This window comes from Camelus bactrianus, chromosome 15 (genome assembly GCF_048773025.1).
Source record: "Camelus bactrianus isolate YW-2024 breed Bactrian camel chromosome 15, ASM4877302v1, whole genome shotgun sequence".
NCBI classification, from domain to species: domain Eukaryota; kingdom Metazoa; phylum Chordata; class Mammalia; order Artiodactyla; family Camelidae; genus Camelus; species Camelus bactrianus.
Genome location: NC_133553.1, coordinates 68,370,005 through 68,392,318, shown reverse-complemented (window position 1 = coordinate 68,392,318; position 22,314 = coordinate 68,370,005). Strand labels below are relative to the sequence as shown.

Here is a 22,314-nt window from a genome sequence, read left to right as displayed (position 1 = left end):
ATATTTAAATGGCAACCAAAAATTTTCCATGAGTAACTATATTTTAAACCCTATTTTCTTCCTATCATCGTGCTGGACATTATGGTTTATTTCAGTGACGGGCACTTGGGCCAGACGTTGTGCCAAGCCCTAGATAGTCAGTCTCTTACGATACACATTATCTACGGTCTCAAGAAATTTACTCTCTAATGGGAGAGGTGGGATTAAACATGTATATTCTTAATCGTGAGAAGTTTATGAAGGAAAAGAAGAGGCTGCTATAAAAAAGTGAAGGTGACATTGAAACTGAGATCTGCCAGGTGAAATGGGAATTAGAAAGGTGAAGGGTGGCAAGAAGAGCATCCCAGATGCCGAGAAGGGCATGTGCAAAGACCCCGAGTCTGGAAAGAGCTGGTCCTCGAATCTAGAATGGGGAGGGCTGCTTGACGCTCGTGTCTGACTTCGGCCCTGGATGGTAGAGTTTCTTGCTGATCTTGACCTTGTATCCGAGTCAGCTCTTCCCTCGGTACATGTTTAATACCCTGTGCTTATCTTTGACTTAAACCCCTGTTTACATGTGGCTCTCACTTGTAGCGTCTGAGGTGAGAACAAGTTTGTGAAAGAGAAATCCGTTGGCTTGATGCGAATCCGGGAGACCCCGAGTCTCTAGATCTGTGCAGGGTATTAACATGTAAGAGCCGCCGATTCCAGGATTTCTCTAGAAGCTGCAGGAGTCCTGAAACATTGTCATTTCTGTCTCGCCGGCCTGACGGGCTTGGGAAGGTCCGAGCCTTACGACCCACTTTCCTTTCTTACCCGATGTTTTCCCGCCAGGACGCTGAGGGTTGTTACTTGCCTTGAGTTGGAAAACAGTTTACATTCACACATGTAAATTTATTCATCCTGTTAATTTATGTAAGGTTTTTGTATGCAATTCTCAATTCTTTAAGAGATGACAAACAGATTTTGGTTTTCTATTGTCATGTGAGAACATGAGGCCTCAGCAACATGTCATTATGAGGAAATAAGAGTGCTGCAGTAAATAGATCGGGGAAAAAAAAAGAATGGGGAGGATTCTGGGGAGGGTATGGCTCAAGTGACAGAGCACACGCTTAACATGCATGACATTCTGTATTCGATCCCCAGTACTTCCCCTAAGAATAAATAAATAAATAAGTGAACCTAATTACCTCCCCCCACCAAAAAAAAATTTCTAAAAAAAATAATAAAAAATTAAAAAAGAACGGAAGGACCATTGTGACTGAAACAAAAAAAAAGCCAGGAAAGAGAGCCAAAGATGGGGAGCCAAAAGTGAGCAGGGGTCGAATCACACAAAGCTTTGTAGGCCACGTTAAGGACTATTGGACATTAAGTACAGAAAGAAATCGTTAGAAAGGACATCATCCATTTAAGTTTTGAAGCTAGTAATTGTGCCAGTATTTGGAAACGAACTTTCAGACGCAAGAATGAAAACAAGAAAAATGAGGTAGGAGGGCACTTACAGGAGTCTAGGCAAGAGATGGTTGTGGCTTGGACTTGGATGTGGGAAGTCAAGATGAGAAAAGTAAAACACACATTTTAGAGAAAGAACTTGATGAAGGATTGGATGGTAGGGAGTGAGGAAGAGGAACGTATCAAATAATGGCCTGATTTCTGATTTAGCATTTCCTGAAATGGAAAAACTAAAAAAGCTTATACATGAAACAGAAAATTTACACTCCATCTAGCAGTGTATTAAAACACAAATGTTTATTAAAAATTTTTTTAATTAAAAAATATAAAAATTAAAAATAAAAAATAAATAAAGCACAAATGTTTAAATGCAAAATAAAACACCTGCAAATACAGTCCAAAGACTGTATGAGTGCTAACTGGGTGTGGAATAACAGTTTGACCCGGTAGGATATGGGAGATCAGGACAGCACGGTAATGCATCTCTTTCACTATCAGAAACAGACTTCTTTTTTCCTGTTTCAAAGCCCACACTCCCTTTTAGCCCACAGTCCGCCCACTGAGTTCCTGTTTCCTATCTGAAGAACACGCATCTGTCTTTGCAGAGCAGAGACCATAGATACCTCCTCACTGCTAAAGCCCAGCAGCTCCATTTCCTATGCCCAATTCTGCCTAATTCCTCAGGGTCTTGGGGAGCCCCTCGGGAGAAATTTCTCTCAGGGGACTTCAGTACATTTTTAATTTATTTTTTCATTGAAGTATAGTCAGTTTGCAATGTTGTGTCAAAAAATATGGAACGCTTCACGAATCTGCCTGTCATCCTTGCTCAGGGGCCATGCTAATCTTCTCTGTGTCATTTCCATTTTAGTGCACGCACTGCTGAAGTAAGCACCAGTACATTCTTATAGTACGTGATATTTTAAACACATGCATTTTAATACACTGCTAGATGGAGTGTAAATTTTCTGGAAAATGGCACCCTTCAACACTTCAATTCCAATGTTGGGAATATAACAGCCCAAGAAAACCATCAGAAACGGGAGCAAAGGTCTATGTACCAGCATGCTTATCTCAGTGTTATTTACAATGGTAAAAAAAAAAAAAAAAATTGGAGGGTATGGTTAAATAGAGAAGTGGTGAAATTGAAATAGGGGAAAGGTAAAGGGAACAATAATTCAGCCAAACAATGAATACTGTGTAGCCATAATAGTTCACACTAAGGATGGGCAAGAGTATTCTCTTCCGTCTGGCTTATGTTAGGTAAGATCAGAGTCTCTCTGCCTCTGAACTCGGGGTCTGAGAATCTAGTTATTTATTCAACAAGTATTTACTGAGCACTGTGTGCCAGGTACTGTGCTAGGGGCCAGAGAGACCTCTTCTTGATCACTCCTCTCGTGTGGAAACTCACAAGCTGTAGCTGAGCCATCACTAATAGATAACCCATTTTTTGTAGCACTTACTAAGCGCTAGTCACTCAACCAAGCTCTTTGAGTACTTTACCTCATTTAATCCTCAAGATAATTATGTGAGATAGAGATGGTTGTCCCCATTTTTACAGATGAAGAAGACTGAAGTCTGGAGAAATCAAGTAACTTACAAAAGGTTACACAGCCACTGAAGTGGGCAAGTCAGAATTTGAGTGCAATTCAGTTGACTGTATTAATTCGTGCTTTGAACTCCTTGGCTAAATGCCCTTCTCCAGGTGTAGCCAGGTAAACACAGGCCACCACAGTGAGGGTCATTCTCCCTCCACGTACCACCCCATGCGTCTGTACTTCCCTGGGCTCGAATTCACTTAAACTGATACTAGGTACTTGCTTCTTACCCATCTTGTGCTACTGTCCTCTCTACTCTGTGTTTGTTCCACCTCATTCAGATCCAAGACCAACACTCCTTTTCTGGGAAAGGGAGAAGCAAAATGGTGTTTGAATGGCTCTTCCTTCTTGCTTCTCGCATGACATCTCCAAGCACCAACATTATGGAGGGAAGCATTCTTCACAAGCTTCTGCTCATTCATTCAACAACAAATATTTTTGGAGTCCTTACTATGGGACAAGACTTATTTAGAGACCTTCTTGGTCCTGTTACTACAAGTTTTCAGCACTTCCTTAACTCCCTCCTTGGTTTTGTACTCTTTCCTACACCTTTGTCATATGTCATCAGCTCCCCGCTTGAATCTCTTGACTTCTGTTCCTCTTCATGATGGTGTGATGTTCCCCTGCAGCTAAGTTCTCATTCTGACTTCTGTCTTTCTGTTAATAGCAGCACCGCCATTGTCTGCTCACCCAGGCTTGAAACCTCAGTGACTTTCAGCCTCCTTGGCCTTTACACCCACTTCATCACTAAGTCATATCAGTTTGTTTCTTATGATGTGAGTTGTAACTGTCCTTTCCTTCCCATCCCCACTGCTTGTTCTCACCAAGACTTCTTCAGTAAACTCCTAACTGGCTTCCCTATCTCTGATCGCTCCCTCTTCTGACTTGCACTGCGCATTAGACCAGATTAACCCTGCTGGAGCATCCCCCATCACATACTGTTCTGTGACGCCAGAACTCCATGACTCAAGGCTTGCCTGCTCTAACCCCATAGCATCTATTGTGTATGTTTTGCCCTCTTCATTTTTATTATCACTCTCCTAGTTCAAGCCCCTTTTTACCTCTTTCCTTTAATACTGCGATAATCTCGTAATTTGTCTTAGTCTCTTTAGTGTTTCCCCTTCCCAATCCACTTTCCATACTGCCACCGGACTAATCCTCTTGAAACACAGCACTGAACCTGCCACTCTTCAGCTTAAACCTATTTTGTGACTTACTATTAATTATACTTTGAAGTCTATATTCCTTACTCAGGTATTCAAACTCCAGCCTTATCTCCCATTATTTCCCTCCCTGTAACATACAGTCCATCCAAATTAACATACAAACTTTAAATCGCCCTGTCTTTGAACTTACATTCAACTTGGCCTTTGTCCTATCTCCATCTGTTCAAATCCCACCCTGTTCTGAAAGACTCAGCTCAGATGGGGCTTCTGCAATGAGGCCTTCCTGGATGCCTATATTTATCATTAGACCTTTGTATGTTCTATTTCTTTTGAGAGAAAAGCATATTTTAATTAGTTTTTTAAATATGTATCCTATGATTTGAGTTAAAGTCTATGATATGAATTTGACTACCCAGATTCCGGGATAACCTGGTTGCCTTTTCCTAGAGTTTCTACCATGTCTCCATTTTACCAGCTAATTCCTCCACCTTAGTCAAATTTAGGTTTAGAGTAGAAATTCTCCCTTTGTTATCTCTCTTTTTGGGGAGTCAAGGCAAGGCAGTTTTCTAATCTGTCTTGATAAAGTATAATTTGTATTGTTCATGAAAAGCATCAGCTTCAGGCTTAGATGGCCCTAGGTCCTGACAGCTTCACTATTTCCCAATTGTGTGAACTTTAGGCAACATACCTAACCTCTCTAAGCATCAGTGTATTTATCTATTTGTAACCCTAACAAATCTAGTGGCTCCATGTGGTTTAGTCTCTGCATAAATAATGTATACAGAAGCACTACCTAAATGACAAAAAGTAATTTTTAGCACATGAAAAAATGCTCAATATCACTAATTATCAGAGAAATGCAAATCAAAACTACAATGAGGTATCATCTCACACCAGTCAGAATGGCCATCATTCAAAAGTCCACAAGTGACAAATGCTGGAGAGGCTGTGGAGAAAAGGGAGCCCTCCTACACTGCTGGTGGGAATGCAGGTTGGTGCAGCCACTGTGGAAAACAGCTTGGAGATTCCTCAAAAGACTAGGAATAGACTTACCGTGTGACCTAGGAATCCCGCTCCTGGGCATATATCCAGAAGGAACCCTACTTCAGAATGACACCTGCACCCCAGTGTTCATAGCAGCACTATTTACAATAGCCAAGACATGGAAACAGCCTAAATGTCCATCGACAGATGACTGGATAAAGAAAATGTGGTATATTTATACAATGGAATACTACTCAGCCATAAAAACCGACAACATAACGCTGTCTGCAGCAACATGGATGCTCCTGGAGAATGTCATTCTAAGTGAAGTAAGCCAGAAAGAGAAAGAAAAATACCATATGAGATCGCTCATATGTGGAATCTAAAACAAAACAAAACAAAACAAAACATAAATATAAAACAGAAACAGACTCATAGACATAGAATACAAACTTGTGGTTGCCAAGGGGGCGGGGGTGGGAAGGGACAGACTGGGATTTCAAAACATAGAATAGATAAACAAGATTATACTGCATAGCACAGGGAAATATACACAAGATCTTGTGGTAGCTCACAGAGAAAAAAATGTGACAATGAATACATGTATGTTCATGTATAACTGAAAAATTGTGCTCTATGCTGGAATTTGACACAACATTGTAAAATGACTATAAAAAATATTTTTTAAAAAGTAATTTTTAAATTAACTTATTTGTGCTTTCAAAGAACACCAAAGAGGAAGTGGTCTTCACCCACAATGATAGATCTCAAATTTTCTTTCTCCCCTCCTCAATTATATCTAACCTGAGATGTTCCAAGAGCCTTTCGCACACACACGCACACAGAAACTAAAACTCTTTCTACATCCCCACTCCAGGGACACCTCTGTCCTCTTCTCTCTCATAGACTGACTGAGCCTCTCTGACACAGTCCCCTCCCTCTGAAGTCCTGTCTCTCTCTGCCTGTATAAAGTATCCAAGAACAGAACCACAAAGCTTCTCCTTTCATGAGTAGACGTGGAGTGGGAGGGAAAGCAAAAAGGGAGATGTGTGACACACACGTATTAGTGACCCTTGTCCCTCTCACGTGTGAAATAGAGACGGTAAAATATACCTCGTGTGGTTTTTAAAATGATTAAGTACTATTGCGTGCGTAAAGCACCTAGCGTATGTCTGGCATGTGATTTGGACATAGTGGTTGGTTAGTAGGTCTGCAAATTCCATCTGTTGCTTTTTTATGGGTTCTAATTCTCTGGAGAAATTCTCCATATTTTCATCTATTTTCTTGAACAAATTAATCATAGTTATTTTAAGGTACTTACCTGCTAACCGCAACACCTGGATCGCCTGTGGCCTTGTGTCTATTCTTTTTCTTCATTTGGTTTTCAGACATGTTGGTCCTGTCTTTTGGTGCACCTGGTAATATTTTAATGAAAGATGCTGATTGTGCCTAAATGAATTGTAGAGGCTCCAGTTGGTGTTGGCTTCCTCTGGAGAGGGTTCATCCTGCCCTGCATGAAGCAGATAGAATGTTGGCAGATCACCCTTTTCCACCCAGGAGCTGTGCTGAGCCAAGACTGGACTGCAGTCCTGCTAAGGCTCAGTCTGCCCCTGGGTTGCTCCTGGCCCTGTGCATTGTGAGCGTCCCCTTCCCTTGAACGATCCCAACTCTAACCACTCTGTCCCAAGTCTGCTAGAACACTCCACTCCCAGAGGCTTTCTCTTTGGGTGTTTTTGTCCCCCTGCTCGATGCAGCCCCAGTATTTGGCAAATGTGCTGAGTGAGAAATCGGCCTGAGCACCCACCCCAGCCCTGCCAAGTCTCCACCAAAAGATTTGCTAGTTTTTTCTGTCCCCTTGCAAGTGCCTTAGCAGGTGCAAATCCTAGATTCTCAGTTCCCACCCCGACTCCCTCCAACTCAGAATCCACATACGCCCTCAGGACAAAAGAGGTTTCATTAACTCTCTCATCTCTCTGAGACTCAGCTACCTCTCCTTTTCATCGTCTCAGCACCTGCTCCCTGCATTCAGACAAATGGTGTCTATATTATTCAGTGTTTCTGGTTGTTCTAGGCAGGAGAACCAGTCTTCCTCTGGCCATTCCAACCCACTCAGATGTAGAAGTAGATGCTCGTTAAATGTTCATTTATTTATTCCCCCTTTGCATCCTTTATCTGACCAGACAGCCTATAGTACATTTTCTGGTTCACCCTCAGTTAGTTGGCTTGGCTCCACCACGTTCTCATTTTCAGGTTCCTGCATCTCCCTACAAGTATAAGCATAGCTCAGCTCATTCAGTGCTATCTCTTCCTCCACCCTCCTTTCAGAGCGGTTCTTCTGAACAGAGTGCACACTGCCGTAATTAAATTCAAAGCGACAGCCCCACCAGACCTCATCAGCTCTAAATGTCTTGTGCCCTCTCAAAATGCACTTTAAGAAACTGCAGCCTTAAATGTCATTCCATTCTCTGGTTTTTCACTTGAAAATTGAAAGTTGGATTTTTATGTCCTCCTCACAGATTATTTTGTTTTATATAAGTATTTTATATTTCAATTCCCTTTCCTCAGAAGAGTATCACTTTATCAGATAGGCAAGGCTCTTGATAATCCCATTTTCCTAGTCTTTTCCTGAAAAATATGTGGTATCTACCCATTTCTATAAATTTCACTTTTAGTTCAATCCAGATCACAAGAGAGCCATGTATTTTAACTGCATTCTTCAAATTTTCATAGACATTTATGTAAGAATAATTAAATGATTTCAAATTTAACAAACATTATCTAATAATTATTAAATTTTAAAAGTTAACACTTCATGGTGCTTACTGTGTGCCTGGAACAGTTCTAAACACTTCATGAACGTTAATTTATATTATCTCCATAACCATCCTATAAGGTAGGAATTATCTCTATTTTACAGATGAGGTGGTTGAGGCCCAGAGAGGTTAAGTACTTTCCCAAGATCACACAGCTAGTAATGGTAGAGCCAGGATTTAACCCAGAAAGATTGGCTGTAGGACCCAACTCTTAACTACTCTATAGCCATAAGAAATTCATGATCGTATTGACTGCAGGAGCTCTCTGAGATACATTCACTGCTCAGTAAGGACCCACAAGATAGCTTTTTCCAGACTTTATGTCTGGAAAAGCGGTGGGACTCCCTTCCAGGAAAAGTGGGTGGCTTACATTTTTATGATCTTGTCTAATCTTGGCTCTATTATTGCCCTACCCTTATTTTTCCTTTGCCTGGATCACCTAAGCCCCCTAATTATTTTATATTTTTTTGTTGTTGCATTTTTCTAAACTTGGATAACTACTTTCTGGAATGTGGTAAGGAATTATATGTATATGTAATTTTTCCAAGTATGTATTAGATGAATTTATTCATCACCAGGAAAACATCATTTCAATTACCAAATCATCCTGCATGGTCTCAGTTATGTAGCGAGTGACTCACTTTCCACATCCTCATTTCTCCTACAAAGTCATGTCTGTGTGAACTAGAAAAAGAAATGAAAATACCACCTAGGTCTTTCAATTTCCTACTTAAAATGTCAGAGTCTCTGGACACACATTCCAGAGATTTACGGGCCATGTCTGCCCTAATTGGCCACAGAACTGACAGAATTCAAGCCAAGATGTGTCCAGCAGGAGTCTGAGTATACAGGCAATGACCTGGTTGGGCTGTAAATGGGTGGGGAAATGGAAAGTCCTTGGTTATATTAGGCAAATATTCAAGAGCAAGAATCCAAGCTGAGAGTGGGGTGATGGCAGGTCAGGAGACTTTAAAAAAATGATCAGAATGAAGTTAGAATGTACAGCCTGCAGGGCATATAGACAGTGGTTAGGAAAGCAGGAGGGCAGCGGGCTTCCTGTAAGCTAGCCTTGTCTGTTTCCCTTGCTGCATCTCTCACCACGCCCCTTCCATCCTCCACTCCAGCCACACTAATAAATTAGTAAATGTTTCCCAAATATGTTAAACTGTTTCATACTTCCACACTTTGTTTCATGCTGTTCTCTTCGCCTTCCCTCTATCCACCTGACTAATTTCCAGTTTTTCCAGATTCTGCTTAAATACCTTCACTATGAAGTTTTTCCTGCTTCCATCACAGCCTGCCTGCCCCTACTCATCATTTTTGACCCTTCCCCACCCATGTACCTATTGCCGTATTTATTTTGACCTTCACAGAACTGATAAGCGGTATGAGTATGCACCTAGCTCTGTAAGAAATGTCACATCGTTATATTTTTCTAAACCAAATTTTTAAAATATTAGTCCCCAAGCACTAGGATGGTGAAACACTCAGTATCTTTATGAGTGCCTCTCTAGGGTCATACTCAGAATCCTAGTGGGGCTAACAGTCCAAAAAATGTGGCAAATGGCCCTTTGGTCTTCAGTACACCTCCAGTCCATCACTGAGTAGAAGTAACAGGGGCAGACATCTTTGTCTTGCTCCTAATCTTAGGGAGAAATCACCCAGTCTTTGACCACTACCTGTAGGCTTTTTTAGAGGCCTTTGTTAGGTTCGGGAAGTTCCACTCTAATCCTAGTTTTTTGTAACGTTTTTAACCATGAATTTTATCAAATGCTTTTTCTGCATCTATTGAGATGATTATATAGTTTTGTCCTTTATTCTATTAATGCAGTGTATCACATTGCTCGATTTTTGGATATTAAACCAACCTTGTATTCCTAGGATAAATCCCACTTGTAGTGTGTAATTCTTTTTATACATTGCTGGATTTGGTTGGCTGGTATGTTGCTGAGAATTTTTACATCTATATTCATAAGGGGTATTGGTCTGTAATTTTCTTTTCTTGTGATGTCTTTGTCTGGTTTAATATCAGGGTAATACTGGCCTCATAGATGAGTTGCAAAGTTTTCCTTCATCTTCTATTTTTTGGGAAGAATTTGTTAAAGATTAATGTTATTTTTTTTTAAAGGTTTGATAGAATTCTACAGTGAAACTATCTGGGCCTTGACTTTTTTGGTGGAAAATTTTCTGATTGCTAATTCTATATCTTTACTTGTGCAAAAAAAAGTTAATATAGCAACCCTGAGATTCCTTTCCTTAGAAATTCCTGCTTGCAAGATGGACCCTTGGCTGGCATCTGGAAATTTGGATTTAGGGAGTGTTCCCCACCATTCCCTAAATAATGAGTGCCTAAACTGTGCAAAAATATGTGCTGACAACTGCTTTTCTTCTAGGAGTCTAGAATTTTGGTATGTACTAGTTACAGGGTGCCTACATGACCAGCCCTCCCAAAATGTTGGGCACTGAGTCTGTAATGACTTCTCCTGGGAGGCAGCATTTTACAGATGCTGTCACAATTCAATGCTAGAGGAATTAAGTACATTCTGTGTGACTCATAGGTAGAGGACTCTTAGAAGCTCGCACCTTGTTTCCTATGCTGATTTTCCCTTGTACCCTTTTGCTGTAATTAGTCATATTTACGAGTATGACTATATGTTGAGTCCTGCTATTCCTCTCAGTGAATCACTGAACCTGGGAGTGGTTGTGGGGACCCCTGACACAGAATTATCCAGACTTTCTATTTTCTTTTGAATCAGTCTCAGCAGTTTGTGCCTTTCTAGGAATATGTCCATTTCATCTAAGTTACCTAATTTGTTATCACATAATTGTTTATAATATTCCCTTATAATCCTTTTAATTTCTGTTAGGTGAGTAGTGATGCCCCCTCTTTTATTTTGATTTTAGTAACTTGGGTATTTTCTCTTTTTGCTTTGATCAGTCTAGCTAAAAGTTTGTTGATTTAATTGATCTTTTCAAAGAATCAACTTTTGGTTCCACTGATTTTCTCTATTATCTTTCTATTGTATATTTCACTTCTTTCTAATCCAGTATTTATTTTTTAATGGTGGTACTGGGGATTGAACCCAGGACCTTGTGCATGCTAAGCACTCACTCTACCACTGAGCTATACCCTCCCTCCTGATCCAGTATTTTTTTTTTTCTTTCTTCTGTTTGCTTTAGGTTTAGTTTGGTCTTCTTTTTCTAGCTTCTTAAGATGGAAGGTTAACTTATTGATTTGAGATCTTTCTTCTTTTTATTTTAACAGAGGCACTATCAGCTATAAATTTCCCTCTGAGCACTGCTTTAGTTGTATTTCATAAGTTTTGGTATATTGTGTTTTTACTTACCCTCATCTCAAATTATTTTCTTATTTTCCTGGTGATGTCTTCTTTGATCTCTTGATTATTTAGGAATTTATTATTTAATTTTCACATACTTATTAATTTCCCAAACGTCCTTTCCTTCTTGATTTCTAATTTCATTCCACTATGGTCAGAGAAGATACTTTGGAAGATTTTAATCTTTCTAAATGTATTGTAGCTTGTCTTATGGCCTATCACATGGTCTATTCTGGAGACCGTCCATGTTCACTTGGGAAGAATGTAATATAATCTGATGTTTTGGAGTTTGAAATCTCTTTTACCACCTCCCCTTTGTCTCCTTCATGGAAGCCGGTGTGAGAGTAGTGGAGAAGAGGATATTGCTGCTGCTTTTTCTTGCCCTGCCTTCTGGAGTGAGAGTATGAGCAAATAGTGCCAAGTTAACCTGATTTATTCCTGATGCCCTTCCAGTTTCCAAGACCCTCAGATACGCTTGGCTTTTCCATAACTAGCTGTGATTTCTCTTCCTAGATGCTTATGGCAATGAAATGTGTTTCTTCCCACAAGCGAAGCAAAGTGAGAGCTCTTGCTCTTCCCTACTCTGAGTGGTCCCCTCAGGAGCACTCCCACTTAGGAGCCGGTCAGAGCTTCTTTAATGGCTGAATTTGGTCCCAAGCCATCATACTGATGACAACCCAAAGGAGTGCTGGTTTGGTGAGATTAGAGCTTCTACCTGCTATAATAAATTCCCACTTGCCTTTCTGGCAAGGCCTACACCAACATCATTAAAGTTGTCCTTTCTACTCCTGTTTCCCCATATACCCGGAAGTGAGTTACCACATCCTCTTCCTTCTTTTTGAAATCTGTAAAGGATTCATTTGGCTGCAGCTAACAGAAAGCCATCCCAACCGTACATTGAGTAATTAAGAGTTTATGTTCCTCATGTAGCAAAGACTGTGGGGACAGACAGTTCTGGGGCTGGTGCAGTTGATCACTGATCCGCCCCAGGACCCAGGCTCTTTGTATTTTCCCACTGCAGCATCCATAGCAAGTGTATTTCATTCTTACGCCTGCAGCCACATGGTCACAAGGTGGCTGCAGCACCTTAAGACCAAGTCTTGAACTAGGGAGAAATGGTAGGGAGCAGAGCCAAGCTAGCATATTACAAAGTTTTTCCAGAAGCCCCACCCAGCAACTTCCACTGATGTCTCATTATTTAAGCTTACATCACATATCACCCCAGGCCAACCACTGAAAGACTGAGAAAAGGGTAGAAAAAAGGGAGAAATGTAGGGGAGAGAGGGAGCAGTGGCCAGTCAACCAGCAGTGTTAAAGTGGTAAGTGGTAAAGCCTTAAAAATTAGAAGTAAGGGCAGGGGTAGGGGAGGATGACTTTAGTCAGACTGAGCTTGAAGTATGGCATGCCATTCAATTCTGTCCCTGTCACACCTGTTCTAGTAAGAGTCAACCCCTGCCTTCTAAAATCTAACCTCCCTGGCACCTTCTGTACCAAAGTCACTAGCCACAATGTAAGTATAGACACCTTTCCACCTGCCTTCTGCTGAATTCAGCATCCAACTCATGCTCCTTTCTTTAGAATTAGCAGAAGCATATTCTAAAGTACTTAGCTGTCATCTCCAGTCATTAAACACTGTTCAATTTGAGGACCCCAAAGGTTAGTCTTCTGAGACATCCCCATGCCACTGCCTTTTCTCAGCCTCAGATACCTGCTTTGTCATTTACCCATTTCCATTGAGTACATTTTCCTCTCTTCCTTCCAGAGCCTTCTGCCAACCTCTCTGTAAATCAGCCCAGAAGTTTTAAAGCATTCTGTAAAAGCCTTTCAACTCAGTCTCATCCTAGCCCTCTGACAGGTCCCACATCAGGAGTTACCTTTGAGAGACCACACCCCTTTCTGCGTACCTGTTCTCTAACAGAATCTTAGCTATTTTCTCAAAATCAATAGACTCAAACTCCAGGGAATCATAATTTTTCTGTGTGTCACATTCAGAGTTTCTTAGTAATCCCAGGATGTAGCAGTTGTGAATTTGTCCCAAAACTCTGAAGTACAGGAAATGTCACATTGCCATAGTCTCAGCCCCCAGGGAGTTGCCACAGTGGCAAGATCCTCTGTTCTCTACTTTGTCTTAGGAAAGTGACCAACCGCCCCCGTTCGCCCAGGACTGAGGGGTTTTGGGGGATGCAGGACTTTCAGTGCTAAAAGTGGGCAAATTGGAACCACTGGTCATCCTAAGTCTTGGACAAACATTAGTTTACAAGCCTTCTGCTTATTATATAGTATAAGCTCTAAGAGGGCAAGGAACATGTCTAATGAATTTCTTTACATTCATGCCTAGTGTTTGGGACATAATAGGCATTCAATCAATTTTTAATAAATAAACAATTTACAAACAAATGCATGAACCAGGATAAAAGTAGAAGATTAAAATAATAATAAAAATCCAAAGCCTGTGCCACATCAGAAGTTACCTGTGTCAACTGAAATGGAGGGAGCTGCAACTTCCTAATACCTCTTCCAGAGGCTTAAAGAGGCCACGTCCTTAGAGCAGGGGCAAATTCTCCCCACGCACACATACCCCAAGACTTCTCTATCATTTATTTCCGGTTTGATGTGTTTGAGAAGCATCAGGTAGCTCTCTCATACGTTTTGGATCTGTTCTTCGGAAATCAGCGAATCTCCAAATATAAGCCACAATGTTAAGAAAGCATGAATTTCTGAAAGTATCTACCCCCTGCCTGGCTTACCAGACCTTCTCAGAGTTCTGTGCAGCCCAGAATGATGACACTGCTCTAATTAAAGTATCCAGACTCTTCCCCACCACCACCACCCCAGCACATGCGCTCTGGGGTATAATTCTGATGCCACAGCAGGTTTTTTCTGCTTCACTGTGTCGCTTTCCACTTGTCTTCCGCAAGACACTGATACTTACTCTATCCCCTGAAGATTTCTTTCTCCTTTTTGCCTTTCCTCCTGTGTTATTTCTTCCAACTTTTCACGTAAGTCAGAGTGGGCAGAGCGAGTGTGCTTTCTTTCACCTTATGTAGCAAAGACGCTGTTACGTACCAGCTGTAACTGATGACCACCTCAAGCAAAAGGTCACAATTTAAAGATCATTGTAACAGTTCTGACCCGATAGCTCCTGGAGTTTTGAGATGTTCCTTGAAAAACTACCACAGAAAATTGCCTCATTCCTATGCCTGGCTTAAAAGGGGTGCAAAGTGTCACCCCTCTGTTCTGCAGCACCCTTCACCCAGAGTCGCTACCCCCCCCCCGAATTCTAACCCCTTTTTTCCTTCATCCTGTGACTGGCTGAGTTGATCTCAAGGGCCCTGTCCGTATCCACCTCCCTGTTGTACCAAAGCTTTCCTCTCCCTTCTGTCTCCTCCTGTCTTCACAGGTGACTTTGACCACCTTCTTCATAAGCCCTCTCTGGGCATTCCAGGGACATTCAGCAGTCAGCCCACTCTAACCCCAGCTGTGCAACACAACCGGCCTTCATCACCAGCAAAATAAGACCTGAATTTTCACAACACTCCACAAAATTCTCTGTTACAAGACTCTGCTTTTAAGAATTACAGTTCTTAAAACTCTGTATTTACCATTGAGTAATGCCTTAGTGCCCTCTGGAGTGAACACCTGCTTCATTTCATCCCTGCATTGTTAACCCTTTTGTGTATATCCCTGGGAGTTAAGAGCTGGACCTCGGGGCACTGATGATTCAGAGACAAAGTCCCCCCCCCACCAACCCGGGCCAGGGGGAAATGGGCCAGCCCTTCCCACCGCCCCTAGAGGGACTCTGGGAGCCTTGACTGGGGCTGATCTTCACACGTGCCAAAGACCAAAGATGAACCTGAGTTTACGTACGTCTGTTTCAGAAAAGAGAGTGGCTGCTGTTGGCCAAAGGGGAGCCCCCGAGCCGAGGCCACAGCCTGAGGGAGGCCGCCAGCACCTTCTACGTGATCCTGCCGTCCTGCTCTGCCACTCTGCTGGTGAGGGCGGTGGCCACCCGGGAGCTGCTGCTGCCCAGCCCTTTCCCCTTGCTGCCTGAGGACCTGCCCGCTGACAGCCTCAGGACTGTGGAGGCAAGTGGGCCCAGATCTCATGGCTTAGAGGGGGAGAGAAGAGACAGGAGTTTGAGAAACAGATGAGGGAGAGGAGTGAGCCAGTGAGGGAAAGCACAGGGGAGCAGAGAGAAAAGTGGTTCCCCAGGGGAAGAGGGGCAGAGAAGAAAGCAAGGGTAGGAACTGAGGCCAGATGGAGGGAGGCAAGTGTGTTCTCATGGGTCTTTCTCTGCAATACGTGTACACGTGTGTGAGTGCCTTTGTTTGTGTGCATCTATTTCTGTTTTGTAAAGAGGAAAAGGCAGCCAGTGCAGGTGCCAAGAATAGGAAGGGCTTTAAAATGAGACTCCGATGTAAAGGAGGGAACAGCTCTGAAGGCCATTTTCTCCTCCTCCTCTTTCATATTGGATCTGGATTCTGGATTTCCTCTGCCAGACTCCCCAGGCTGAGGATGGGTCGGGGGGTGCTCTGGGCAGGAAGAACTGGAACCAGGTCGTCGCTTCTGGGCTGCTGGCTTACGGGCAGAGAGGACAGAGCCTGGGATTGTGCTGTTGGCTTGGCGGCCGCAGGATGCAGAGAGAGGTGGGCACGAGTAGCTATGGCTCACTCGGCGTCTCACTTCAGGGCCAGTGGTTCCTGGCACAGGATGTTGTGGCCGGAAAACCTGACGGCTCAGGAATGCTGTGCTCGCGTGTCCTCCAGTTACGCTCACCTCGCAGGCCGAGGACTCCGTGTACTTGCTCTGCAGATGTGAGCACCGGCACACCCTCCCTCACAGCCTTGCACACTGGTCCCTCGTAGGGTCCCGTGACACAGTTCCTGGGGCCAGAGTGTTCAGTGCGCCTAGCCACCTGGAGTTGCTCCTGTTTCTTGTACCCTGCCTGACACTTACCGCACAAGCACTCAGACCTGGGGGCCAGAACACCCAGCAGGACACGCATCTATTTTATAACCTTCAGTGAAGCCCTGGGTCATCACACCTCCCCTGGCTTCCCACACTCAGGGGTCTCCGCCGGGCATCTTGTTTTCTGTGACCTCAAGTTCCCCAGTGAGGCTCCTCCTCTCTCTTCCTCAGAGCGTGCTGGACGACCTGGAGCTAGAACCCACCTACAACCCCTTGCAGGTTTGGAGCCACCTCTACCCACACCTGAGCAGCACGTTTGCCAAGCCTCAGGGCCAGCTCCACCCAAGCTGGGAGAGCCGGGGCCTGAGAAAGGTACTTCCCTCTCCCCTCTTTATGCCCAGAATCCCAGAGAGTCCTCCTCCCCTGTCTCCAAACCCTCCCTCCCCATCCCAGGGAGCATCTCCCTGGATCTCCTCCTGCAGAGGGGAGAAGAACGAGGCCTGCAGGGAGGAGGAAAGAGCAGCGCTCTAACCTAGGCAAAGAAATTTACACCCCCACCTGGTAAAGGGGCTTCCTCTTGCTTGGATATTTACATATGGTAATGTTTAGGTGTCTTAATTGCAGTGTTTATGATATCTCATTAGTCATTCAACAGACCATCCATTGTTCCACTAAGCAAACTGGCTGCACTGGAACTAAAACCACAGGTCTCTGCTGAAAGAAGAGTGTAGGGAAGGTGGGGAAAGAAATGCCTGAGGAAAAGGAAATTAGCATTTGCTGAGCCCAGTCATTTGCCAGGTTTTATGGCATGTGCCCTCACATGTATTTTTCTCATTTAATCCTCACAGCATCCCTGCAAGGTAAGTGTTATGATCATTTTATCGATGAGGAAAGAGAAGCTGCCCAAGGTTCGTAGCTTGGAGATAGGGCTCTACTGACAAGGGATGAAGAGAGAGAAATGGAAGGAGGAATTTATTTTCCTGAAATCCGTGTTCTAAAATGTTTGGGCTTCCTTCTGCACCCTTATTAATCTTTTCCTTGTTTCTCAGTAACAGAGCCTATAGAAAAACTCCCGCTTTGTCTTAGCTGAAGTTACAAGAGAAAAATGTCTCCAAACTGCAGTCGATTTAGCAATGGGAACAGAGCTTACCACAAGTTAGCTGGTGGGCAAGCAAAGAGAGGGGGACACTCAGCCCGGAGACAGGCACTGGAGAGGCTGGAGCCCAGGGGACTCCACTGCCCTGGGCCTTTAAGCTGTCACTCTGGGGATGGGACACATGAAGGAGTTAGGAAAGGAGGCCCGGCAGGGAGGGGGACGGGAGGTCAGAAACTCTGTCTGGTCCGCAGACAAAGCTCTGCTTGCTTTCTCTGCAGGCTGGGCAGTTGCAGATAAATCGAGTTCGAGCCAGAGTCGCCCCCCTGCCTATGACTCCAGCCCCTGGCAGAGCCCCCAAGATGCCAGCAGCCAGCAAAGCTTCCTCAGGAGTCTTCTTCCCGCCTTCCACGGAGGAGGAGGAGGAAATGGAGGAGGAGGAGTGTCCCTCAGGGCCCTAAGCCACCAGCAATAGAGCCCAGCTGCTCTGCTCAACCATATCCATGCCAAGGCTCACATAATGGCTTTCTGCGGCTTCTTACCCACCTGGGCCTGTGAGCTCCAGGTGACTGGGAAACAGAGCGTTCCTCTCCTCTGTCCTCAGTGCCGCCGCCACCCCGCTCCTCAGACCAGGAAGCTCCCCCCCACCATGAGCTTTTTCTTTCTCCAAGCAAGGATTCATTTTCTTTTGGATCATTTGATACCATTAACAACAAACGAAGATTAAATACCCTGTAAGCCTCCACCATTGTTAGGAGCGTTCCCGGCCCGAATTTCTCCTTGTATTCTGTGTGAGCAGGTGGATAAAATCAGGTCACCTTTAGGAAGCTGGAGCTCAGGAGACAAGGATAACGTTTTCAGAGCTCATGAAAAAGTAAGATTGAAAGCAAAGCTTCATTCCAAAGTCCATGCCCCTCCCAGTATACCCACCACGCTGCAGTTCCCTTCAGCCTCCAAACAAAAGGCGCTAGTCTTCGATCCCTACAGGCCAAGTCTGTGTGTGTGGTCAGGTGCTGAGGGGAGTGGGGGACATCCTATAGCTGAGAACAGGGGAGAGGATGGTGTGAAAAAGACCTCTCCCCTTCCAAGCCCCCTCTGCTCACACCTGCCCAGTAGCGCTTCTCCATCCACAGAATAACTATCACTTATTTATAAAAAGCATACTCTGCACTTCAAATTGCATTAAGTACTCGAGAAATTTAATTCCTCTCATACAAACAACCCTGTGAGGTAAAACCAGTAATTAAATGTTCCCATTTTACAGAGGGGCAGTGGGGGAAACTGAGGGTTACGGATGTTACTCCCAGGGTCGCAGAGACAGGGTGGGCCTGACTGGACCACCCACGCTCTGACAGATCACACTGCTTGGCTCCCCTCCCAAGGGGCCCTTTCTTTCTTCAATGGCCCCCAACGCATTCCTGGTTCTCCTCCTGATCCCCTCCACAGCCACTCAGCATATCCTGCCACTCTGTTCCCTCTGTGACTATTCACACACGTAGACCTCTTAAGCCCAAACTGACTTTAATGAGAATAAAACTTTTTAAAAAATATGTATCTGGCAAAGAACAGTGCAGGGGGAAGGATCCAGTCACAGCCCAGTGTCTCCCTATAGCCTCTATTCAGGCCCTTTAAACTGCACCTTTTCTGACCAAACACCTCTTTCCATAGGCTGGCCCAGCAGCTATCCCTTCCTTCGGCGGGGATGACTTAGGGGTGCTGGCCTCCCCCAGATCTCATCACTGAGCCTCTGCCAACTGTGCCCCTTCCGTAACTTCTTGGACAGATCACCCTTCCCTTGACTCCCCTTGTTTCCTGGTCTCACGCAGGCCCTTCCGGTTACTGCTGGTTCTAATAGGTTTCTTTGTCCCCCAGTGCCACCTCCCCATGGTCCTCCAGTCAGCAACCCCAGTCTTGCCCCTACGTCTCATGTGGAGCCCTCGGACTTGACCCCAGTCCTGTCAGTCGCTGCTCTAGAGAGCCCAGAGTCTCAGCTCCCTGAGGCCCCACTCTTCTGGACCTGGCTGTACAGGGCAGTGTCTGAGCTATCTTTGCTGCCATTGCCAGCTGCAGCACCAGATTCAGAGAAGGCCGGGCCCTGGGGCTTGGGGGCTGGGAAGGGCTTTGTGCTCCGAGGGGGTGGCACAGCATAGTCATCAGTGGCAGGGTTGTAGGGGAGCTCGTAGCCTTCCTCCTTCACCCGAGCCTGGCGCCACCATGCATCCTTGGGCTCCTGAGGCAGATCATAAAGGCCCCTGAGAGCAGCCGAGGCCAGACCCTCAGGTTCATCATAGATGGGGTCTTCTTTGGGGTCTGTTAGCTTGGCTTTCAGCAACTGCTGCTGCACATGCTCATACAAGTCCCAATAGAGCGGTTTCTTTAACTGTACCCCGTCCTCTGCCTGAGCAGCAGTGCTGTCCAGGGGGTCTGAGTACAGGGAATCCTGGGAAGGGCCCGGAGGAACACGCAGGGAGTCTAAGGGTTCAGCATACAGCACTGGAGGGTTGCCTGGGAGCTCCTGGGGGCCAGGGTGGGAAGCCACCTTCCCCTCTGCCACTTCTTCATGGGAATCAGTTCTGAGAACACCCTGCCCCTGGCCAGCCTTTCCTTGGGCCTTCTGCCGGTGGATAGCAGTCTCAACCGCCTGAAAGATGTCATTTCCCTGTGCTGTCTGGAAGGTGAAGGTTCCAGGGCCGGAGGGGCAGCGGCGGCCAGCCTCAAAAGAGAACATGACCTAAAGAGGGTGTGGAGGGAAACACATTTACCAGGAGCCACCAGAGGTGAGTCACGGGGCCTCAACCAGTTAGGGGGATCTACAAAGACAAGACCACCTGGGGAGGGAGGTTGGGGTCATGGGCTGGCAAGAAAGGGTTATCCAGAGGGCAGATCTTCCTACCTTCCTGTCCTGCCCAACCCATCCCACAGCTGCCCAACCAAGGGAGCCTGCCCTCCCTGACAACACCGCACCTTGTCACGGCCATAGCGTCGCAACAGAGTGTAGGGCCAGGAAAGGAGCGGCTCCAGTATCTGACTCTGGGCCCCCACAGTCAGGAGAGTCAGCCTCTCAGCCTCCACTCTCAGCACAAAGGAGCCATGCAAGCCACAGCGCTCGGCGGCTTCAGTCCTCTGCACGGTCACCCAGAACTGGGATCCTGGAAGGAATACACTATCAGACTGGCACCTAGCCTGGTCTGGGGTGGGGAAAGGGAGCAGGTTGTCCGAGCACACGCTTGAAAGCCAGTGCTCAGGAACTTCCTACTTCCCCTTGTAGCTATCACCGCCTTCCCGAGGACACCGTTCCCTACCCCCCTCCCTGCTGGGGCTTCTCGGGCATCTACCTTCCCACGTGGGGCTATACAGCGAGTTCTCCAGCATCTCCAGGGCGGAAAGATTGGGTGGGTTCTCGGCGGGCGCCAGAGCCCAGCTGCCTTTCTGGTGTAAAGAGAGAGAGTATGGAGGAGACTGTCATTCCCTCAACGCTGTTCCCGGGGTCTGAGCCATCCCAGTTCCTCTGCTGCTGTAACAGCTCCCACCCCACACATCTCCTCTTGGGCCCAGTGCGGCACGCCCCAGCCCCTCGCCAGCAGTCCCGGGCCCCCTCACCGGAAAGGCGTTTCTGCACAGCGTTTGCACCCAGGCGGCGCTGGACGGCGCGTCGGCCGCCAGCAGGTGGGAGCGCTGGGCGGTGTCCAGGCGGAAGGCTGCGGCGCCAGGCTCCGGGGGACTCTCCACCGACACGGGGGCCACGCTCACGCACTCCGCCAGGCGGATCACCTTACAATCCAGGCGGCGCGAGCCCCCTCGACCCCCTCCGGGGCTCGACCCCTTGTGGTCAAAGAACTCCAGCCGCGCGACGCCGTGGGGGCTGGCCGGGTAGAGCACCGCCCAGGTCTTCCTCCACCGCTGAGGAGAGAGAGCGAAGAGACTCGGGAGGGAGCGGGCAATCACCGGCGGCCCGGGCCCCGACGGGGAAGGAGAGACCGGCGCGGGCCGATTTCAGGTTGAGGCCTCCCAACATTGGGCGAAGTTTCCCAAGGCGGATGCCGCTCAGCTTCCCTGGACCAGAAAGGGAGCACCCGGAGGCCGGCAGACGCTTCTCCGGAGTGTGAGCGAACGAGCTCGGCGGGAACGTCACGGGGCGCTCCAGCCCCGGGCGACGCGCTCCAACCCGCTGCCCGCCCCCTCCCTCCTTCTGGGCTCTACCGCCCACCCGTAGCTCTGATGGGGTTCGGCAACCCCTGCCCAGAGTACCTTGGTACCGAAACGGTGACTCTGTAAGAAGAGCGGCCCTTCCATCACGGCCCCGTCCATGGCCCCCGGCGGTTCCTTCCGCGCTTCCTGGCCCGGCGGGCCCGAGGCGGGGCGGGGCCGGGAGGAGGCGTTCCGGTCCCTCCCCGACCCCCACCCCTCCAACCCCGACCGCGAAAAGAGTGGAAAGAGAGTAGTGAGAAGGAAGAGGGGGGCGGTACCCAGATAAGCTGGGTGGTGCACCACCTTCAGGCCCCCACGCCCAGCCCTGTGGCTCCACCAAGAGAAATCTCGTGGTTTCAGTCAGAGAACTCAGGCTCCCGGGCTTGGGGCTGCGTGCGACATCAGATGCTCAACGTGACTTCAGAGTGAAGGCCGTGACGTCACCTCAAAAATGCTGATGGGCACCCTCGGGCCCCGGAGGGACCACGTGGCCCTCGTGGCCTCAGTTCCCCTGACCAGACCCGCCCCCAGCCGGGCCTGAGTTGGGCTGTTTACGATCCGCGGAGCCGGGGACGAGGGGGAAGGGCTGGGGGCTGGGGACTGGAAGCCTTCCCGGGGCCCAGAGTCTAGCTGCCACACGGGCCTCAGCCCGGTACGGTGTGCGGCCCCGGGGCCTCTTGCGTGCTGGGCTCTTTGGCCGCAGCTGCCCGGCATCCAAGCCGCGGGAAAAGAAAGCTTTATTAAGCAGGCTGGGAGGGGCGGGGAGAGGGGTGGGAGGAAGGTGGAGCGGCGGCCGCG

General features: G+C 46.8%; 2 protein-coding genes and 1 non-coding gene across 5 annotated transcripts in view; 1 reads left to right on the top strand and 2 right to left on the bottom strand.

Annotated features, from left to right (window-relative positions):
• Positions 1-18,733, top strand: part of M1AP (meiosis 1 associated protein) — a 52,192-nt gene extending 33,459 nt beyond the window's left edge. The window contains exons 7-9 of the mRNA XM_074341417.1: positions 15,206-15,412; positions 16,467-16,607; positions 17,610-18,733. Coding sequence (XP_074197518.1) covers positions 15,206-15,412; positions 16,467-16,607; positions 17,610-17,789 — 528 coding nt within the window. The 3' untranslated portion in view covers positions 17,790-18,733. The remainder of the gene's footprint in view (positions 1-15,205; positions 15,413-16,466; positions 16,608-17,609) is intronic.
• On the bottom strand, positions 2,217-2,323 carry LOC123611761 (U6 spliceosomal RNA). The gene has a single exon (XR_006718854.1). It is a non-coding gene; the product is annotated as a U6 spliceosomal RNA (small nuclear RNA).
• Positions 18,506-22,263, bottom strand: DOK1 (docking protein 1). 3 transcript variants are annotated; one of them, XM_074341404.1, is made up of 5 exons: positions 21,577-22,262; positions 20,929-21,228; positions 20,664-20,757; positions 20,293-20,477; positions 18,506-20,059 (listed from the first exon to the last, which is right to left on the bottom strand). In XM_074341404.1, exons 1-5 carry the CDS (start codon positions 21,634-21,636, stop codon positions 19,316-19,318), a joined length of 1,383 nt encoding a protein of 460 aa, XP_074197505.1. In that variant the 5' UTR covers positions 21,637-22,262; the 3' UTR covers positions 18,506-19,315. The 3 variants fall into 3 exon arrangements, with proteins under 3 accessions (XP_074197505.1, XP_074197506.1, XP_074197507.1); XM_074341406.1 differs by lacking the exon at positions 20,293-20,477 and having other exon boundaries at positions 19,895-20,059; positions 21,577-22,263; XM_074341405.1 differs by lacking the exons at positions 20,293-20,477; positions 21,577-22,262 and having other exon boundaries at positions 20,929-20,943.
• Between the last annotated feature and the right edge of the window lie 51 nt (positions 22,264-22,314).

Coding starts and splice junctions, on each gene's coding strand:
- DOK1 (XM_074341404.1), bottom strand. CDS start 21,636: ATGGACGGGGCCGTGATGGAAGGGCCGCTCTTCTTACAGAGTCACCGT. Junction 20,758..20,928: donor TGTGCAGAAACGCCTTTCCG/GTGAGGGGGCCC, acceptor TCTTTACACCAG/AAAGGCAGCTGGGCTCTGGC. Junction 20,478..20,663: donor GTATAGCCCCACGTGGGAAG/GTAGATGCCCGA, acceptor TATTCCTTCCAG/GATCCCAGTTCTGGGTGACC.